The sequence below is a fragment of the Protomyctophum bolini genome (assembly GCF_963924005.1).
Source record: "Protomyctophum bolini genome assembly, chromosome: 20".
Taxonomy (NCBI): domain Eukaryota; kingdom Metazoa; phylum Chordata; class Actinopteri; order Myctophiformes; family Myctophidae; genus Protomyctophum; species Protomyctophum bolini.
Window position 1 is genome coordinate 25,317,070 of NC_137881.1, and position 16,364 is coordinate 25,333,433.

Consider the following 16,364-nt stretch of genomic DNA (forward strand, 5'->3'; position numbering starts at 1 on the left):
TGGAGAGGGCCACTGTATTTCCACACTCACTCCAGAGGGCCACATTGCATTATGTACTGTCACTCTTACCTCCATAATTGAACTCCATAATCATAATCATTCTATGTCACACAAAAGTAGCAAAAAAAGCTTGTGGTGCGAAGCGTTTTGAGCTTGTAGATTGGCTATTTTTGCTACTTTTGAATTGGAATCCTGAATTTTTTTTTTCCAAATACATTAGATTTAGTTATACTTGGACTTAAATACAAAAGAGAGAGAATTTTGGACATAAAAAAAGAGAATAAAATGTTAATACTAGTCATTAAGCTTAAGCTACTAAAGCAGCTCATCTGAAAAAAGAATTGTTCCAGGGACCTCCCCAGAAGCAAAGATTTGAGTTTGTGAAAGCATATATATTGGTATTCAAAGATTTACACCACATTTTTCACGATTTTTCAAAAATAGCAGCTCTACAAGCTCATAGTGCGGAACTCGGTGCAACGCTATGAGCTTGCAGATCTGCTATTTTTCAATAGCTAAAGTGAAACGTTTTAGCTCGAGACCCAAAAAGACAAAACTAAACAAAAAACTGAAAATCCCAAATTATTCTAACCGTGGCGTATATGTGTTCCATCCAGGTGTCTCCTCTGTTCGGCACCATCTACAACTCCATCATGTTGATGGCACACGCCGTGCAGGGCTTGAGGACGTCAGGTGACGAACTGACTGGAGAGACCTTGGCCAGACACGCACGCAACATCACATTCCAGGTAGACACATTTAGTATGAGATTGTGTGTGTGTGTGCACGCGTGCGCAAAAAAGGTAGTATTTGGTATTAGTCGACGAAATCAACACTGACACCAAGGCGCTCTGTGCGAATTTCCGAACACACCCGTAGTGGAGTATAAGTAAAAGTATAACAGTACACTTTCCATGTTGCAGGGTTTCAGTCACCCCGTCAGAACCAGTGTATCTGGAGCTGCTATGATGAACTACCTGGTGTTGGACACAGATGGACTGTCCTGGGAACTCAAGCCCACGTACATGTATGTCTCTGAAGTAAAAGTATCAATACTGCAATGTCGATTGATTGTACTTAACTGTACTTACAGTGGCAATAACAATCTAAATATTTCCCACATCCGTCCACATTTTCTGCAGGGTTGTGTAACTTCATAAAATACTACAGAAAAATGTGTCATAAAGACAAAGCCAACAACAGAAGCTACTTGTCATAAATTATATCAGTAAAAGGTGTTTGCACACTGGTGCGTTTTTCTCGGGCCGAATATTGGAGCGAATTTCGGAGCACGTAAAAAGAAAAACGCACCAGTGTCCAACCACTCTTTACTGTGAACTGGTATTGAACGCATCACTGAATTGACTGATAACAGGATCGATATGGAAGTCAACCAGCTGCGGTTCCTGGGCAGACACATCAACTTCCCCGGTGGCTACGGACCCAGCGAGGACCACTCCTGTTGGTTTGCTAAGGGAGTCATCTGCACCGGGGGTGAGGCTCTCATACTGTAGTATACACACAACAGCACTGTATACTGTACTGTGTGCACTCTCACACAATTTACAATTTACAATTTAGGCATTTAGCAGACGCTCTTAATCCAGAGCGACTTACATTAAGCAAGAACAAAATAAAAGCATTTATCATGAAACACTATAGCACTCAGCACATTCTGTGTACTGTACAAATGTACTCACACACACCGACTACCTGCATGACACTCACATACAGTACACACACACACACACACACACACACACACACACACACACACACACACACACACACACACACACACACACACACACACACACACACACACACACACACACACACACACAGTGTGTAAGAGTCTCTCAAAACATTATACAGTAACTGAAACTTTCCTCTATACATCAAACGTGTCCACGGTGTCGTCCCCTGCAGGTGTAGACACGTTGTCGGCCATTGGGATCATATTTGGGCCGCTGCTGTCTACTGCGTTAGCTGTAACTCTGATCTACGGCATCAGGTATTACTGTCCACTCCCAGTGTCCATACATACACCCACTGTCCCTGGACCCTGCACTTTGACAACCATTATGGTTGGGAATCCTTTAGGGATTTTAACCCATTTAGGCCTGACCTCAAAATTTAAAAGAATTCTTCAAAATCTTTTCAAAAATAGCAGACCTACAAGCTCGGAGTCGTAGCGCGCCACTCGGTGGGGTTTACCATCCCTATGAGGGTTTCCCAAATGCACCCTACAGGTCTGTAACTCTGAGAATGTATATACATGGAAGCAAACTGGTTCCATTTGTACACTCTCATAGAGTTATGGTACGATCCTTGATAAATGATAAAGTTTGAGAACCACTAAGACTAAGACTATTATGACAAAAACTAATCATCGACTACCTTTTTTCACTGACGAAAACTAAATGGCAACAAATATAAAATAGACTAAAGTGTTAGGAAGGGACTAGTGGTACAGAGATACAGTATACGTCACTTTACACTTGCTGTTGCATGCTGAAAAGAGCAGATCTACAAGCTCACAACTGCGACGCGTTGTGAGGTTGTAGATCGGGTATTTTCAGCAAGTGTAAAATCAGCCATTACGACGGCATAATAAAATTTAGCCGACAAAATCAACTGTAGACTTGGTCGACTAAAATCTTATGACATTTAGTCGACGAAAACTAGACATTCCGGGTGACGGAGACTCTTGACTAAAATGAACTAAAATCTAAATTTGCTTTGGTGTTGTGTGCAGGAGAACCATCAGGATGATGCTGCATCGCCAGAAGATGGTGCTGGCGCTGTCCGACGTCACCTTCGTCCACCCGAGGCTTTACAGGGTCAGTGCACTGTGTTCTGTTCCCAATGCTTTACACCAGGGTCAGTGCACTGTGTTCTGTTCCCAATGCTTTACACCAGGGTCAGTGCACTGTGTTCTGTTCCCAATGCTTTACACCAGGGTCAGTGCACTGTGTTCTGTTCCCAATGCTTTACACCAGGGTCAGTGCACTGTGTTCTGTTCCCAATGCTTTACAGGGTCAGTGCACTGTGTTCTGTTCCCAATGCTTTACACCAGGGTCAGTGCACTGTGTTCTGTTCCCAATGCTTTACACCAGGGTCAGTGCACTGTGTTCTGTTCCCAATGCTTTACACCAGGGTCAGTGCACTGTGTTCTGTTCCCAATGCTTTACACCAGGGTCAGTGCACTGTGTTCTGTTCCCAATGCTTTACACCAGGGTCAGTGCACTGTGTTCTGTTCCCAATGCTTTACACCAGGGTCAGTGCACTGTGTTCTGTTCCCAATGCTTTACAGGGTCAGTGCACTGTGTTCTGTTCCCAATGCTTTACACCAGGGTCAGTGCACTGTGTTCTGTTCCCAATGCTTTACACCAGGGTCAGTGCACTGTGTTCTGTTCCCAATGCTTTACAGGGTCAGTGCACTGTGTTCTGTTCCCAATGCTTTACAGGGTCAGTGCACTGTGTTCTGTTCTCAATGCTTTACACCAGGGTCAGTGCACTGTGTTCTGTTCTCAATGCTTTACACCAGGGTCAGTGCACTGTGTTCTGTTCTCAATGCTTTACACCAGGGTCAGTGCACTGTGTTCTGTTCTCAATGCTTTACACCAGGGTCAGTGCACTGTGTTCTGTTCTCAATGCTTTACACCAGGGTCAGTGCACTGTGTTCTGTTCCCAATGCTTTACACCAGGGTCAGTGCACTGTGTTCTGTTCCCAATGCTTTACACCAGGGTCAGTGCACTGTGTTCTGTTCCCAATGCTTTACACCAGGGTCAGTGCACTGTGTTCTGTTCTCAATGCTTTACACCAGGGTCAGTGCACTGTGTTCTGTTCCCAATGCTTTACACCAGGGTCAGTGCACTGTGTTCTGTTCCCAATGCTTTACACCAGGGTCAGTGCACTGTGTTCTGTTCCCAATGCTTTACACCAGGGTCAGTGCACTGTGTTCTGTTCCCAATGCTTTACACCAGGGTCAGTGCACTGTGTTCTGTTCTCAATGCTTTACACCAGGGTCAGTGCACTGTGTTCTGTTCCCAATGCTTTACACCAGGGTCAGTGCACTGTGTTCTGTTCCCAATGCTTTACACCAGGGTCAGTGCACTGTGTTCTGTTCCCAATGCTTTACACCAGGGTCAGTGCACTGTGTTCTGTTCCCAATGCTTTACACCAGGGTCAGTGCACTGTGTTCTGTTCCCAATGCTTTACACCAGGGTCAGTGCACTGTGTTCTGTTCTCAATGCTTTACACCAGGGTCAGTGCACTGTGTTCTGTTCCCAATGCTTTACACCAGGGTCAGTGCACTGTGTTCTGTTCCCAATGCTTTACACCAGGGTCAGTGCACTGTGTTCTGTTCTCAATGCTTTACACCAGGGTCAGTGCACTGTGTTCTGTTCCCAATGCTTTACACCAGGGTCAGTGCACTGTGTTCTGTTCCCAATGTCTTACACCAGGGTCAGTGCACTGTGTTCTGTTCCCAATGCTTTACAGGGTCAGTGCACTGTGTTCTGTTCTCAATGCTTTACACCAGGGTCAGTGCACTGTGTTCTGTTCCCAATGCTTTACACCAGGGTCAGTGCACTGTGTTCTGTTCCCAATGCTTTACAGGGTCAGTGCACTGTGTTCTGTTCCCAATGCTTTACAGGGTCAGTGCACTGTGTTCTGTTCCCAATGCTTTACAGGGTCAGTGCACTGTGTTCTGTTCTCAATGCTTTACACCAGGGTCAGTGCACTGTGTTCTGTTCCCAATGCTTTACACCAGGGTCAGTGCACTGTGTTCTGTTCCCAATGCTTTACAGGGTCAGTGCACTGTGTTCTGTTCCCAATGCTTTACACCAGGGTCAGTGCACTGTGTTCTGTTCCCAATGCTTTACACCAGGGTCAGTGCACTGTGTTCTGTTCTCAATGCTTTACACCAGGGTCAGTGCACTGTGTTCTGTTCCCAATGCTTTACACCAGGGTCAGTGCACTGTGTTCTGTTCTCAATGCTTTACACCAGGGTCAGTGCACTGTGTTCTGTTCCCAATGCTTTACACCAGGGTCAGTGCACTGTGTTCTGTTCCCAATGCTTTACACCAGGGTCAGTGCACTGTGTTCTGTTCCCAATGCTTTACACCAGGGTCAGTGCACTGTGTTCTGTTCCCAATGCTTTACACCAGGGTCAGTGCACTGTGTTCCCATTTTCCCAACTGACTGCCGTCACTGTACGACGGTAGCATTACTAGCCAGTGGTGGAAAGCTAAATTCACCTCGCTCCTGCTGAAGTATGTATACATGTACTCAAGTACTGCACGTAATTGCAATTCTCAGGTCTTTGTTTTCACTTTACTGAACTATTTCAGATTTGCAATACTTTTACTTCTACTCCACTACATCGCAGAAGCAAATTCTACAGTGTAATAATTAAAAAAACTTTAGTTGCTTGTTACTTTGCAGATTACTAGAAGTTTGCGCACCTGACAGTGCGCTCATATCTATGCCACGCGGGGTGTGGATTTAACGCAAATGTATTTATAAGTATAATTTCAAAACATACATTAATAGCCACTTCAGCCCTGTGTAATGTACAGGGCTGAAATGGCTAATCTATGTAAGTATATTATACTTAAGCTATTTGAAAATGGCTGTACAGGATCTTTGTACATTTTACACATTTGAAAACTTGTGAAATTGGACATTCTGCGTGGGTGAAATGTACTTTATATAGGCTAATGTATATGTTTTGTAATAATAATCTAAAATAAATCTACGTACGTAACTAAAGTTTTCAAATAAGTGTAGTAGACTCTACTACATTGTTCGTATACTTTTGCTCTACTAAGTAGTACATAAGTATACAACATTTGGATCTGAGATGTAGTGGAGTAGAAGTAAAAGTATATTGGAACGTGGAAATACTCACGTAAAGCAGAAATGCCTCAAAATTGTATTGAAGTGCAGTACAGTATACTTAAGCAAATGTACTCATAGTTACTTTTCCTCCTCTACCCGTCTGCGTGCAGAAAGGCGGAGACGATAGCCGGATCACCAGCGTCACAACGTCAAAGCTCGTGCACAGCGTGTCCTCCGTCGCCATCGAGACGCCCCCCACGCACGACATCTCCAACGTGATCCACTACGAGGTGAGAGTGACGGCACGCGGCCTCCAGGGTCACTTGAGAACCACTAAGACTTAAAAACAAAAACAAAAATTACAAAAACAAATCATCGACTATCTTTTTTCACTGACGAAAACTTGGAAGCTTGGAATGTTATCGACCAATCATCACCAGTATAGGTGACCTATTAAGACGATGCAACCGACCTGCATGTATACCTGGAGCCTAGTATAGAGCGTCGCAGTCCCGCCCCCCTTTCATGACAACGCCAGGCCATGCAGGAAATTAATCCCAATGCATTTTTCAAAACGTATTTATTTAAAGACCTTTTGAGCGTCGTACAAAGCCAACTCTTGTCGTGACAAATCATGACAACACACACAATACTTTGGACCAAACGGATAATTACAAAGAAGAAAAACAACAAGTGTTGTAACCTGCCGTTTCTTTCTACTTTCTAATTCTTTGTTTGGCCCGAGAAATTGTGTTTGTTGTCATGATTTGTCACGACAAGAGTTGGCTTCGTCCGCGGCGTAAACGTCTTTAAATAAATACTTCCTGAAAAGTCTATGAGGAAAATGAACAGGGATTTCTTTTCCGGGTCTCTCGAGGGGGCGGGACTGCGACGCTCTATACTGGCTGCCATTAGCAAACACGGAAGTGAAACTGACTTATGTGGCCGGTTAAGACTGATATGAGGTTAGGGGACTTACTGTACAGTAATACTCGTATAATACACGAATAATACGCAAATACACGTAAATAATATGCGAATAATACGAGAATAGCACTGGCCGTAGCACTCGCAGGTATAATGCAAAGGCTAAATATGTCATTTAGATGGCATGTTAAGTGTACTGATGCCAGGCCATTGTTGATCTGGCATTCTATAGTGTTCATAGTTTCAATTTACGGATATTATACTGTTGGACGGATGATAAGTTCTTCGTTTACTTGATCCTAGATGACTATTTCTAGGCATTTGATGTATTACCTTGTGTTGTTGGTTTTTTGAGGGGCGCTAGCCCCTCTCCATATTCAGCTGTAGTGTAGATTTTTGTCCCAACACAAACATTAAATGCCATTGACAATGAATGGAGAATTTACGTCATATGTAGACGAGCAAATTATCTATTTCGGTCCTACACAAATTCACATTAACAATGAAGCAATAGATGTTAATAGCGGCCCTCACTTCACACGGGGTGTGATTCTGTTGCTTATTGTAAATCGCTCTGGATTAAGAGCATCATCTAAATTGTAAATTAAATTGTTAAACGTTTCTTTTCCCTCCTGTATAGGGAGACTGGGCATGGGTGAAGAAACTTCCACCTGGATCCTTCGGTGGCATCAACAGTAAGACCAAGGACGTATTTAAAATGGTCAGTTACTGTCCTTTTTAACCTACTTTCTGTCCCGTCTGTCGGAATTCTGCCTCACTACTATAACCCTAGTCTCGCGTATAGCCAGACAACAACTATTCCACAATCTCCCAATGCTAAATCCGGAACTACAGCTCCTGACATCCGAGTAAGGCAGGAATTTCCGTTCACAAAGCTTTAGATGTTTGAAACCCAATCTGGGAACCCATCAGCAAAGAAAATTAAACAAAAGGAAAAGGATGCAGTGCCAGAATATCTCTCTTTAACCACCTTTATCCCTACGGTATATCAGCTAATTGAAAATAGCCGATCTACAAGCTAACATGCGAGGCATTGTGAGCTTGTATACAAGAAAGGCTATTTTCAACTAATCTTGAAAGAAGTTTGACAATTTTTGAATGTTTTTGAAACATTTTAACAACACAACTCTTCCCTCGTCCCCGATCTGCATGGCAACCCTCAGTAAAAATAAACAAAAATATATTAATTATTTTGGTTAGGGGGTCTGCGGCCACATATTAATGACCTAGAATGCATTTGTGCATTTTACCATTATTCTAAACTTTAGCTATTGAAAAATAACATACAATATCATAGTGCCGTGCTATACGATCTTGTAGATTTGCTATTTGTTATAAATTGTGAAAACATGTGCAAATCTTGAATATTCTTTCACAGTGAACATTTTTAACTCAAATTTTTGCTTCTGGAGAGCACCAGGAACAAAATATTTTTTGATGGGGTACGCGGCCAAATACATAACATTCTGGGGTTCCTTGACATGAAAAGGTCTCAACGGGTTAATTTAAATGTTGGGGGTCTCTGTGAAAATGTTTTGGGGAAAGCACTGCCATAGAACTCCTTCCTCTTCCTCCTCCACGCAGCTGACAGACCTGCACCATGAGAACGTGACCCCCTTCTTCGCCTTCTACTACGAATCCGGCGTGTTCGCAACAGTGACGGAGTACGCCTCCAGGGGCAGCCTGGAAGACATGGCCCTGAACCCGGACGTCAAACTGGACTGGATGTTCAAGTACTCACTGCTCATGGACCTCATCAAGGTGTGTGGACGCTTTATATACAGTATGTGGATTAATGGACGTCCACATTTGTGTATTTTTATATCAACAGTCCGTTTAAGCTGATTTTGATTACAGATAACTACTCCGTTTTTAATAAATATAATAATAATTATATATATATATTATATATATATAAATAAGCCACGTAGTAGAAAACATGCTTTGCAGGTCGACTGTCTCTTCCTTGTAAACAGACTCCACGGGTGTGGAGCTACGTCCCATAGCCTGGTATAGGATTGGTTTCCCACCCCTTTCCCCCCCCACTGTTTATGTTTCTTCCCAGTTTACCTCCTTTTATGACGATTTTTCCTGTTTTTTGTGTATGTTTGTACTTTGTACGTCTCTAAATGTTATGATGAATTGAACATGGTGGACCCTAAGGTAAACAAGTGTAATGCTTTATGGTGTCGTCCACAGTTAACACAGTCTTTGTATTGAGTTGTGTTTGAAATGTACTGTAATTCTCCAAACTGTTTTAAATTATTCGATCAGTCAATCAGAAGCGTAACAGCCTTCCGCTTCAGACTAAAACTTAAAAAATAAAATGAACAAAAAAGCCATTCCACCCCGACTTTAAGTAACAAATGTACTTCTTCCAACCTTTACGCGTGCGTGCGTGCGTGCGCGCGTGCGTGCGTGCCACCAGAGTGACTAAGATGTTTATAAAAGTGTATTTCCACGCCAGGGCATGAAGTACCTCCACAAGGAGTGCCTGTATCACGGCCGCCTGAAGTCTCGGAACTGTATGGTGGACGGACGCTTCACCCTGAAGGTCACAGACTATGGACAGAACGCCATTCTGGAAGCCCATGGCTTCCCCTGCCCAGAGCCGGAGCCCGATGGTGAGGGTCTTGTCTCTCTCTAGTAGTGCAAAAGAACGCAACGGAGGAGAAGTTCACATGTCATGTAATTGGCAAGACAGTGGGTTGTCAGTAATTTGTCAGAACATTGTCAATGAGAAAGGAGGGCATTTGCAGAGGTGGTGTTGTGTAAATGCTATTCAGATTATTTTATAGCAAGGCTATGCAGTAAAAAGAACTTTGGGAAAACCTGGGGAAGTTTTTATCCTGCGATTTTTTTTGTGTCAATTATTGTCTAATGTAATCCTGGGCTACACTCCCTCTGCCAACCTGGGGAGAGCAACGGACTGACCTCATGCTTCCTTCAATGCATGAGGAGTCCAAGCCGCTTCCATTCACCCGACAGGGGGCATTATCCCCAGTTGGACGTAACGCGTGGAAGGAACACGTTATTCCAACCAGGTCCTTTCCCCATGAGGGTATACCTACACCCGATAGGTGTATATACTTCTGAATATAATAATACGTATGTCTGTGTTGTGTGTGCGGTCCAGAATTGCTATGGACGTCTCCAGAGATACTGAGGATGGGCCACCCCATGCCCGTGACCTCCGCCGGGGACGTGTACAGCTTCTCCATCATCATGCAGGAGCTGGTGAGCCGAGGACGGCCCTACTGCATGCTGAAGCTGTCTGTTCCAGGCAGGTAGTACCAGTGGTAGAAACTAAGGAACCGAACGTGCATATTTAACCCATTTTGACCTGAGATCAGATTCTAAAAATGTCTTCTGCATCCCGATAGTTTTCTGAAAAAGCTACGTTTTATGTCAGCGGTTCTTCGATTTTTCTAAAATAGCAGACCTACAAGCACATAGATCTGCTATTTTTCAATAGCTAAAGCATAACATAATGCCAAAAGGGGTTTCCGCCCCAAAATGGGTTAAGTACTGTGCTTTTCTTTTTTCTGCGTCTCTCACAAAAATACATACAACCCCCCCCCCCCCACAACCCTCTCCCCTCCCCACATACAAGCCTACTATACTTAAAGATGCTATGAGCACTACATTTTTAATGGCCTTTTAATCTTTTTGGTATTCAGACAGCCAGCAATGGGTAAAACTCTCCCAAAAGAAGTCTCTGTGACCATCTAGAGGCCACAATCTGCATTCAAATATTTTCCTAGCTCATTGGTCATTTCGACCGGGTTTTGTTCGACCAATGACAAAGCTTATTTTCAGGCCAATAGGATACATTTTCTTTAAGCGATAATTTTTGAGGGGCGCTAGAGCCTCCAATGCATGCCTGTTGAAGATTACATCATGTGGCAGAGTGTGACATTGCCTCCGGGGAGGGGGTCCACGGAACAAAATATTTGGAGTTGGGCCAAATAGAGCCAGCCAACAATCACAGGTGTAGACAGTCTTTGTGCATTAGGACCAAGCCCCCAGAGAGGATGTTGAAGCCGCCGAGCCTACTGGTCAAAGCTGGAACTGCAGGCGGGCACCAAATGTTGGTGTCCAAATAGAAAAATAACGCGGACGTAGAGCGTTCTTCTGGGTCCTTCAAATGCCAGTGGGGGGGCGGGACTGTCCGCTCTCTACACTATAAAATATATAAATAACCCAATGGTTAGGACGTGTACGTCGAGCTGTCCGTCATCCTCAGGCCAACCAGGGCGTCGGGCACGGCTGAGAGGCGGAGCATGTCCACCTCCAGGGGGTGGAGCCTGCCGGTGACGATCAGCGAGTGGAGCGGCGCGCCCAGGTCGCACGACGCCAGCTGCTTGAGCGTCGCCGTGACGACGCGCTGGTCGTCGGCGCCCACCCGGGCCAGGCCCACGCACACCGTGTCCTCGGTCAGAGCCGGCTCCTCCCCCTCTCCTCCAGGCTCCTCCCCCTCTCCTCCAGGCTCCCCCCCCTTCTTCCCCCCCCTCCTGCTCGCGACGACCTCCAGCAGCTGCCGAGCGGCCTGGGCGACGCTCATGAACCGGGGCGGCTGGAACACCTCCCTACCCGCCACCATGTCCTCGGCGGACTGCTCCCTGACCTGGATGTCCAGCAGGCAGAGCGTGTGCAGGCCCGCCGCGCGGTTCCCCGCGATGCGCCCGTAGAAGCTCTCGGGCCGCCAGCCGGCGGTCCAGAAGGGCACGGACGCCGTGGCGCCGAAGGCGTACAGCTGCAGGCCGCAGCAGCCCACCGCCGTCAGGATGGAGGCGTTGTGGAGCACGCGGTGCGGGACGCCGGCGCGCGCCGCCCGCAGCACCAGGTCGCCGTGCGTGGTGGCGCCCAGCGGGTCCCCGGCCACCAGCAGGGCCACGTCGGACACGTCGGCGCCTCGCAGGATGTCGTCGGCGCGCTGCTCCACCGTCTCCCGGTCGGCCGGGAGGAGCGGCCGGCCGTGGAAGCGCTCCAGCGCCTCCAGGCCGCCGGGCAGCACCGACGTGTAGGACTCCAGGTAGACGCGGGAGCAGCGCCGGATCACCTCCACGCCCCTGACCGTGATGTCCTTGACGTCGCCCAGGCCCAGGCCGATCAGGTACAGCATGGGCGCCGCACGGCGACGGGCGCTATAGCGCGGCTGACGACTGCCGACGAATGTGCGGTGACGGAACAAACGGGCCACGTATGTCGGAGGAGCCACGGGTGAGTCTTAACCGTCAGATTTGTGGTACGTCGGACCAAAACGTAATGCCCCTCACGAAGGCTAACGCTGTACAACAAATACAGTAACGAGCAAACAGAAATTAACCCCGATTATATTAAACAACATGCATCTTTTCTCTGATATAAGATGTCAGTTATCAGAAGTCTATATCTGACCTCTATGAAGTCTATGGTCATAGACAGTCATCTATAAAATATATCCATATTTGGGCAAAAACCGGAGAGACAAATACTGCACAGTGTACGTTAGTGTTCTGTGTGTATACAGACGGAAAGACAGACGTCTAGCGTCTAGACATGACGGTCAGTCAGTCTATGGTGTCATATTGATGACATCGGGGATCTCCATATATGGACATAAAGGAAGGGACACAGACACACAAGATGCAACGAGAGCCATAACACGGAGCCATGTGTAATAATTATTTTCACGTGCAATGCTTGTCATACAGGGCAATGACGTCATACTGATGACGTTGATTATGGTGATCTCCGTATGTGGGCATAAAGAGAGATGATTGTTCATGAGCTAAATGGCGGTGGCCCTTTCTAGCGTGTGATTCTGTTACCTCCTAAATCTCTTATCGCCTAGTATGTTGTCAACCGGTCACGCATAATGTTTTCGCGGTTACGGATCGATGTCCACACTGTTGTCCTTTAAAAAGCCATGATTCCGTTAATCAGGTACACGACGGCTGGCCGTTTTTCCGGCTTCCGCAGAGCCGGCGGGGTGTCACCCCGAGGTTTTCTCCGCCGGCCTGAAGTCGTTTGAAATACCCCCGGACTTCAGCGACGTCGTTCTCCCCGGACGCCCCAAACTCAAGTTCCCGGACAAGGTGCCCGACTCGAAGACGCCCTCCAAAAAGGAGGGAAAGAGACTGCGCGACATCCAGGGCCCCGCCACGGCGGCGAACGCCTTCACCACGACGGGACGCTACGCCATCGTGGCCACGGGAGGGGGCTTCATACACTGGGGCCACGCGGAGATGATACGTCTGACCATCAACCGCGGCATGGACCCGCGCACCACTTTCGCCCGCTGGGAATACAGGACTTCTACTTTTTTTTACGGAGTACATCTACATTACAGTATTGATACTTTTACTTAAGTAAAACATTTGAGTACTTTTACCACCACTGGTATACACATAACGAGGACTCTTCATCATGGTACACAGTCAGTGATGGAATTAGTAGACTGTATACTATACATGTTTTACTTAAGTAAAAGTATCAATACTAGTCCTGTGTACAAAATGTATACACGAATAAAAGTATACAAAAGTATCTGGCATCTGCATCAAAATATACTAAGTACCAAAAGCAGAATGTCCAATTTCACAACATTTATAAAAATAGACATTCTACAAGCTGTATATAGCGCTCGCCGCTGAAGTGGTTAGTTTGTCTTAATAATAATAATCTACAAAGTAACTATAGTAACTAAAGTCTTACTGTCTTACTGAGAAGTAAGACAGCCCTCCCCCTATAGACCAGGAAGGAAGTGAGACCAGTGTCCATGACATCATGGACACTTTGAAATACAACAATATCTAAAAACACATAATTACCCACATAAAAACCCCAGGAAAGTGTTGCTGGTCTCCCAAACATCATTAAAATAATATCTGGTTGCAAAAGGGGTGAAGTATACGTGTCCCTTTATAAGGACCTCCTTTAGTAGTACCATTTTCGAACCCTCGCCAACGAGCACCTGTTGACAGCTTTTTACAACCACAAGGCAGAAGCAGTGAGTGCCGACAACAGCCGTGGCAGAGTTTCCTCTGCCGTGGCAGTGTTTCCTACCGTATATGCGCTGTGCCGTGGCTGCTGCCGCTGCCGGAGAATGCACTCGCTGTCTCTCCCACAAGGACCACCACGGCAGAGCTTCTTCTTTACATTCAATCCAAAAATCCTCCATGTCCTTCCATTCCAGAGGTGCTGCAGAGGCTGCGTAAGGGCGGTTCTCCGCTGTGCCGTCCCGTGCTGAGTCCGGACTTCGCCCCGCGGGGCTGCATCTTGCTCGCGCACACCTGCTGGCAAGAGAACCCCGAGAAAAGACCCAACTTTGAGAAGCTCTTTGACCGGGTCAGTGTTGATTTTTTATTTTAGTTTATCACATTTTAGTCACCTGGAACGTTTTAGTGTTGGTCTAGTTTTAGTCGACTAAATGTCATACGTTTTTAGTCGACTAAATAAGACAATTGATTTAGTCGACTAAAGTGTGTTTTGGCGGGCCTTGATGCCGTCGTATATATGGCCGATTGATTTTACACTCGCTGAAAATGGAGCTGCGACGCGTTGTGATTGTGAGCTTGTAGATCGGATATTTTGAGCATGCAACCAAGTGTAAAATGACTTGTGTCTTTTACATAATACTGGATCTCTTGTCCACTAGTCCCTGTCTAACATTTTAGTCAGGTTTTTGTTGACGAAATTGGCGATATATATATTTAGCCGGCTTAGTTTCAGTCATCATAGCTTAGTTTTCATTTAGTTTTCGCGAGTGAAAAAAGGTAGTCTCCGTCGCTGAACATTTCTCGTCACACTACCAGTTAACACTGGACCCCAGTCCCCCAGGGGTCTGTATTTGGACCCCAGTCCCCCAGGGGTCTGTATTTGGACCCAACCACTTTTTCCCCCCTACACCAAAATCTCTTTTAAGCTTGTAGACGGCTGGCTTTTTGCTCAAGACAAGCTCATTCTCCTCTCCCCTCTCTGGCAGTTCAAGGAAATCAACAGAAGCATTAAGTACAACATCATTGACTCCATGCTGCGCATGCTGGAGCAGTACTCGTCCAACCTGGCCGAGCTCATCAAGGAGAGGACGGAGGAGCTGGAGGTGGAGAAGGGGAAGACGGAGAGGCTGCTCACGCAGATGCTACCTCCGTGAGTTCATAACAACATGCACACTCCTACACGACGCATGCTGACCCGCATGGCATTCAATGTTTGTGTTATACAGGACAATGTTTGTGTTCACACAAACCCTCAAAGGCTGGACATCAAAAATAGCAGATTTACAAGCTCGTATGCAGCTTGTATATTCTGCTGTTTTTGTACAGTCAATTAATGGTTTTTGAGTATAAATCTAAAATGACATTTGTATATAGCTTTGCATCTTTGTAGCTGAAGTTGGAACCATGCAGCTCAACTTGTTTGTAGTGTTGTAGCTTTTGCAGCAGCTATAAACGTCAGATGTATATGTACCTTTGTATCTTCACGGCGCTGGCTTCCATTGACAATGCATTGTAGACTGTATCTTCGCGTCTTGCCTGTCACTGTGAGACATGTGTTGGACCAAATGCAGAACCAGACAGGCAGGCATGCAGGCAGATAAAGTTCAATGATGATTTATTCACAAACTGGATCGGACTTACATGGGCAGGACACTGTGACAACAACTATAAACTGGCAAGGGAAGACTGAACACAGGGAGGTTTAAATAGACTAGACACAGGTGCAACATAACTACAATCAACACACGATTGGCTGACACTAAACAGGACACAGGTGAAATACAATTGCAGTTACAAACTGGTGAGACAAGGCAGGCAACGACAAATAGAACAGAAAGGAAACACTAGGAACATAACTACACAATAAAGGTACACAGTTCATGACACATGCCCATGTTCACATGCAGCATTATGGTGCGTTCACATGGGCAGGTACCAGTACAATCGTCATCAAGCGTTCGTCCGTATAGTGACGTGTTGGGGTCATTGCAGCGTGGAAGTTGAACCCAGCTAAGCTTCAACTGCTTTGTATAGCTACTAGAATTTCGCCCCCCTTCGGGGGGCTCAATCCTAGTGTCGTTGCAGCGCAATATGGGAAGAAGGAAATTGCGTTGACAGAGTTGACAGACTCCACTTCATGTTTCAGCTGTGTTTTTAAACTCAGTAGTGTGCCCTGCACATGTAGTAACGGATGGGTTATAAATTATTATAATAACAGAAAGTGTTTTTTATTTCTCATAAATACGCAAACATGGTGAAACAACTACAGTCACAGAGAGCAGTGCCAAGGTAGCTGCTGCCTGCTAACGATGCAAACAACAGCCTTGCCTGTCGTGTGTGTGTGTGTGGGGGGGGGGGGGGGGGGGGGGGATAGCACTATTTTTCGACATTTTACTGTGTCATAAATATTTACATCTGTAGCCTATATTGTGATTACATTTGACCGTACATTTGACTCTTGTGTTATATTCTTGTGAAATATTCAGTAAAGTATTGTGGTGAAATATTCACCCCAAGTTGATAAGATATGCAGAGAATATAATACCAAGAAGCCCCATTTTGAAATGCATTAGGCCACAGACCCC

General features: G+C 45.8%; 1 protein-coding gene across 1 annotated transcript in view; it reads left to right on the top strand.

Annotated features, from left to right (window-relative positions):
- The window catches only part of LOC308335277 (retinal guanylyl cyclase 2-like), a gene marked incomplete at its 5' end in the record, with an annotated part of 34,378 nt that overhangs the window by 10,858 nt on the left and 7,156 nt on the right, over window positions 1–16,364 (top strand). Inside the window, 15 exons of the mRNA XM_080792295.1 lie at window positions 618–749; window positions 924–1,040; window positions 1,398–1,494; window positions 1,930–2,014; window positions 2,759–2,843; window positions 6,019–6,138; window positions 7,416–7,496; window positions 8,381–8,557; window positions 9,264–9,420; window positions 9,933–10,083; window positions 11,043–11,232; window positions 11,331–12,003; window positions 12,725–13,051; window positions 13,977–14,128; window positions 14,766–14,929. Of these exons, the coding sequence (XP_080648421.1) occupies window positions 618–749; window positions 924–1,040; window positions 1,398–1,494; window positions 1,930–2,014; window positions 2,759–2,843; window positions 6,019–6,138; window positions 7,416–7,496; window positions 8,381–8,557; window positions 9,264–9,420; window positions 9,933–10,083; window positions 11,043–11,232; window positions 11,331–12,003; window positions 12,725–13,051; window positions 13,977–14,128; window positions 14,766–14,929 (2,708 nt within the window). The remainder of the gene's footprint in view (window positions 1–617; window positions 750–923; window positions 1,041–1,397; window positions 1,495–1,929; window positions 2,015–2,758; window positions 2,844–6,018; window positions 6,139–7,415; window positions 7,497–8,380; window positions 8,558–9,263; window positions 9,421–9,932; window positions 10,084–11,042; window positions 11,233–11,330; window positions 12,004–12,724; window positions 13,052–13,976; window positions 14,129–14,765; window positions 14,930–16,364) is intronic.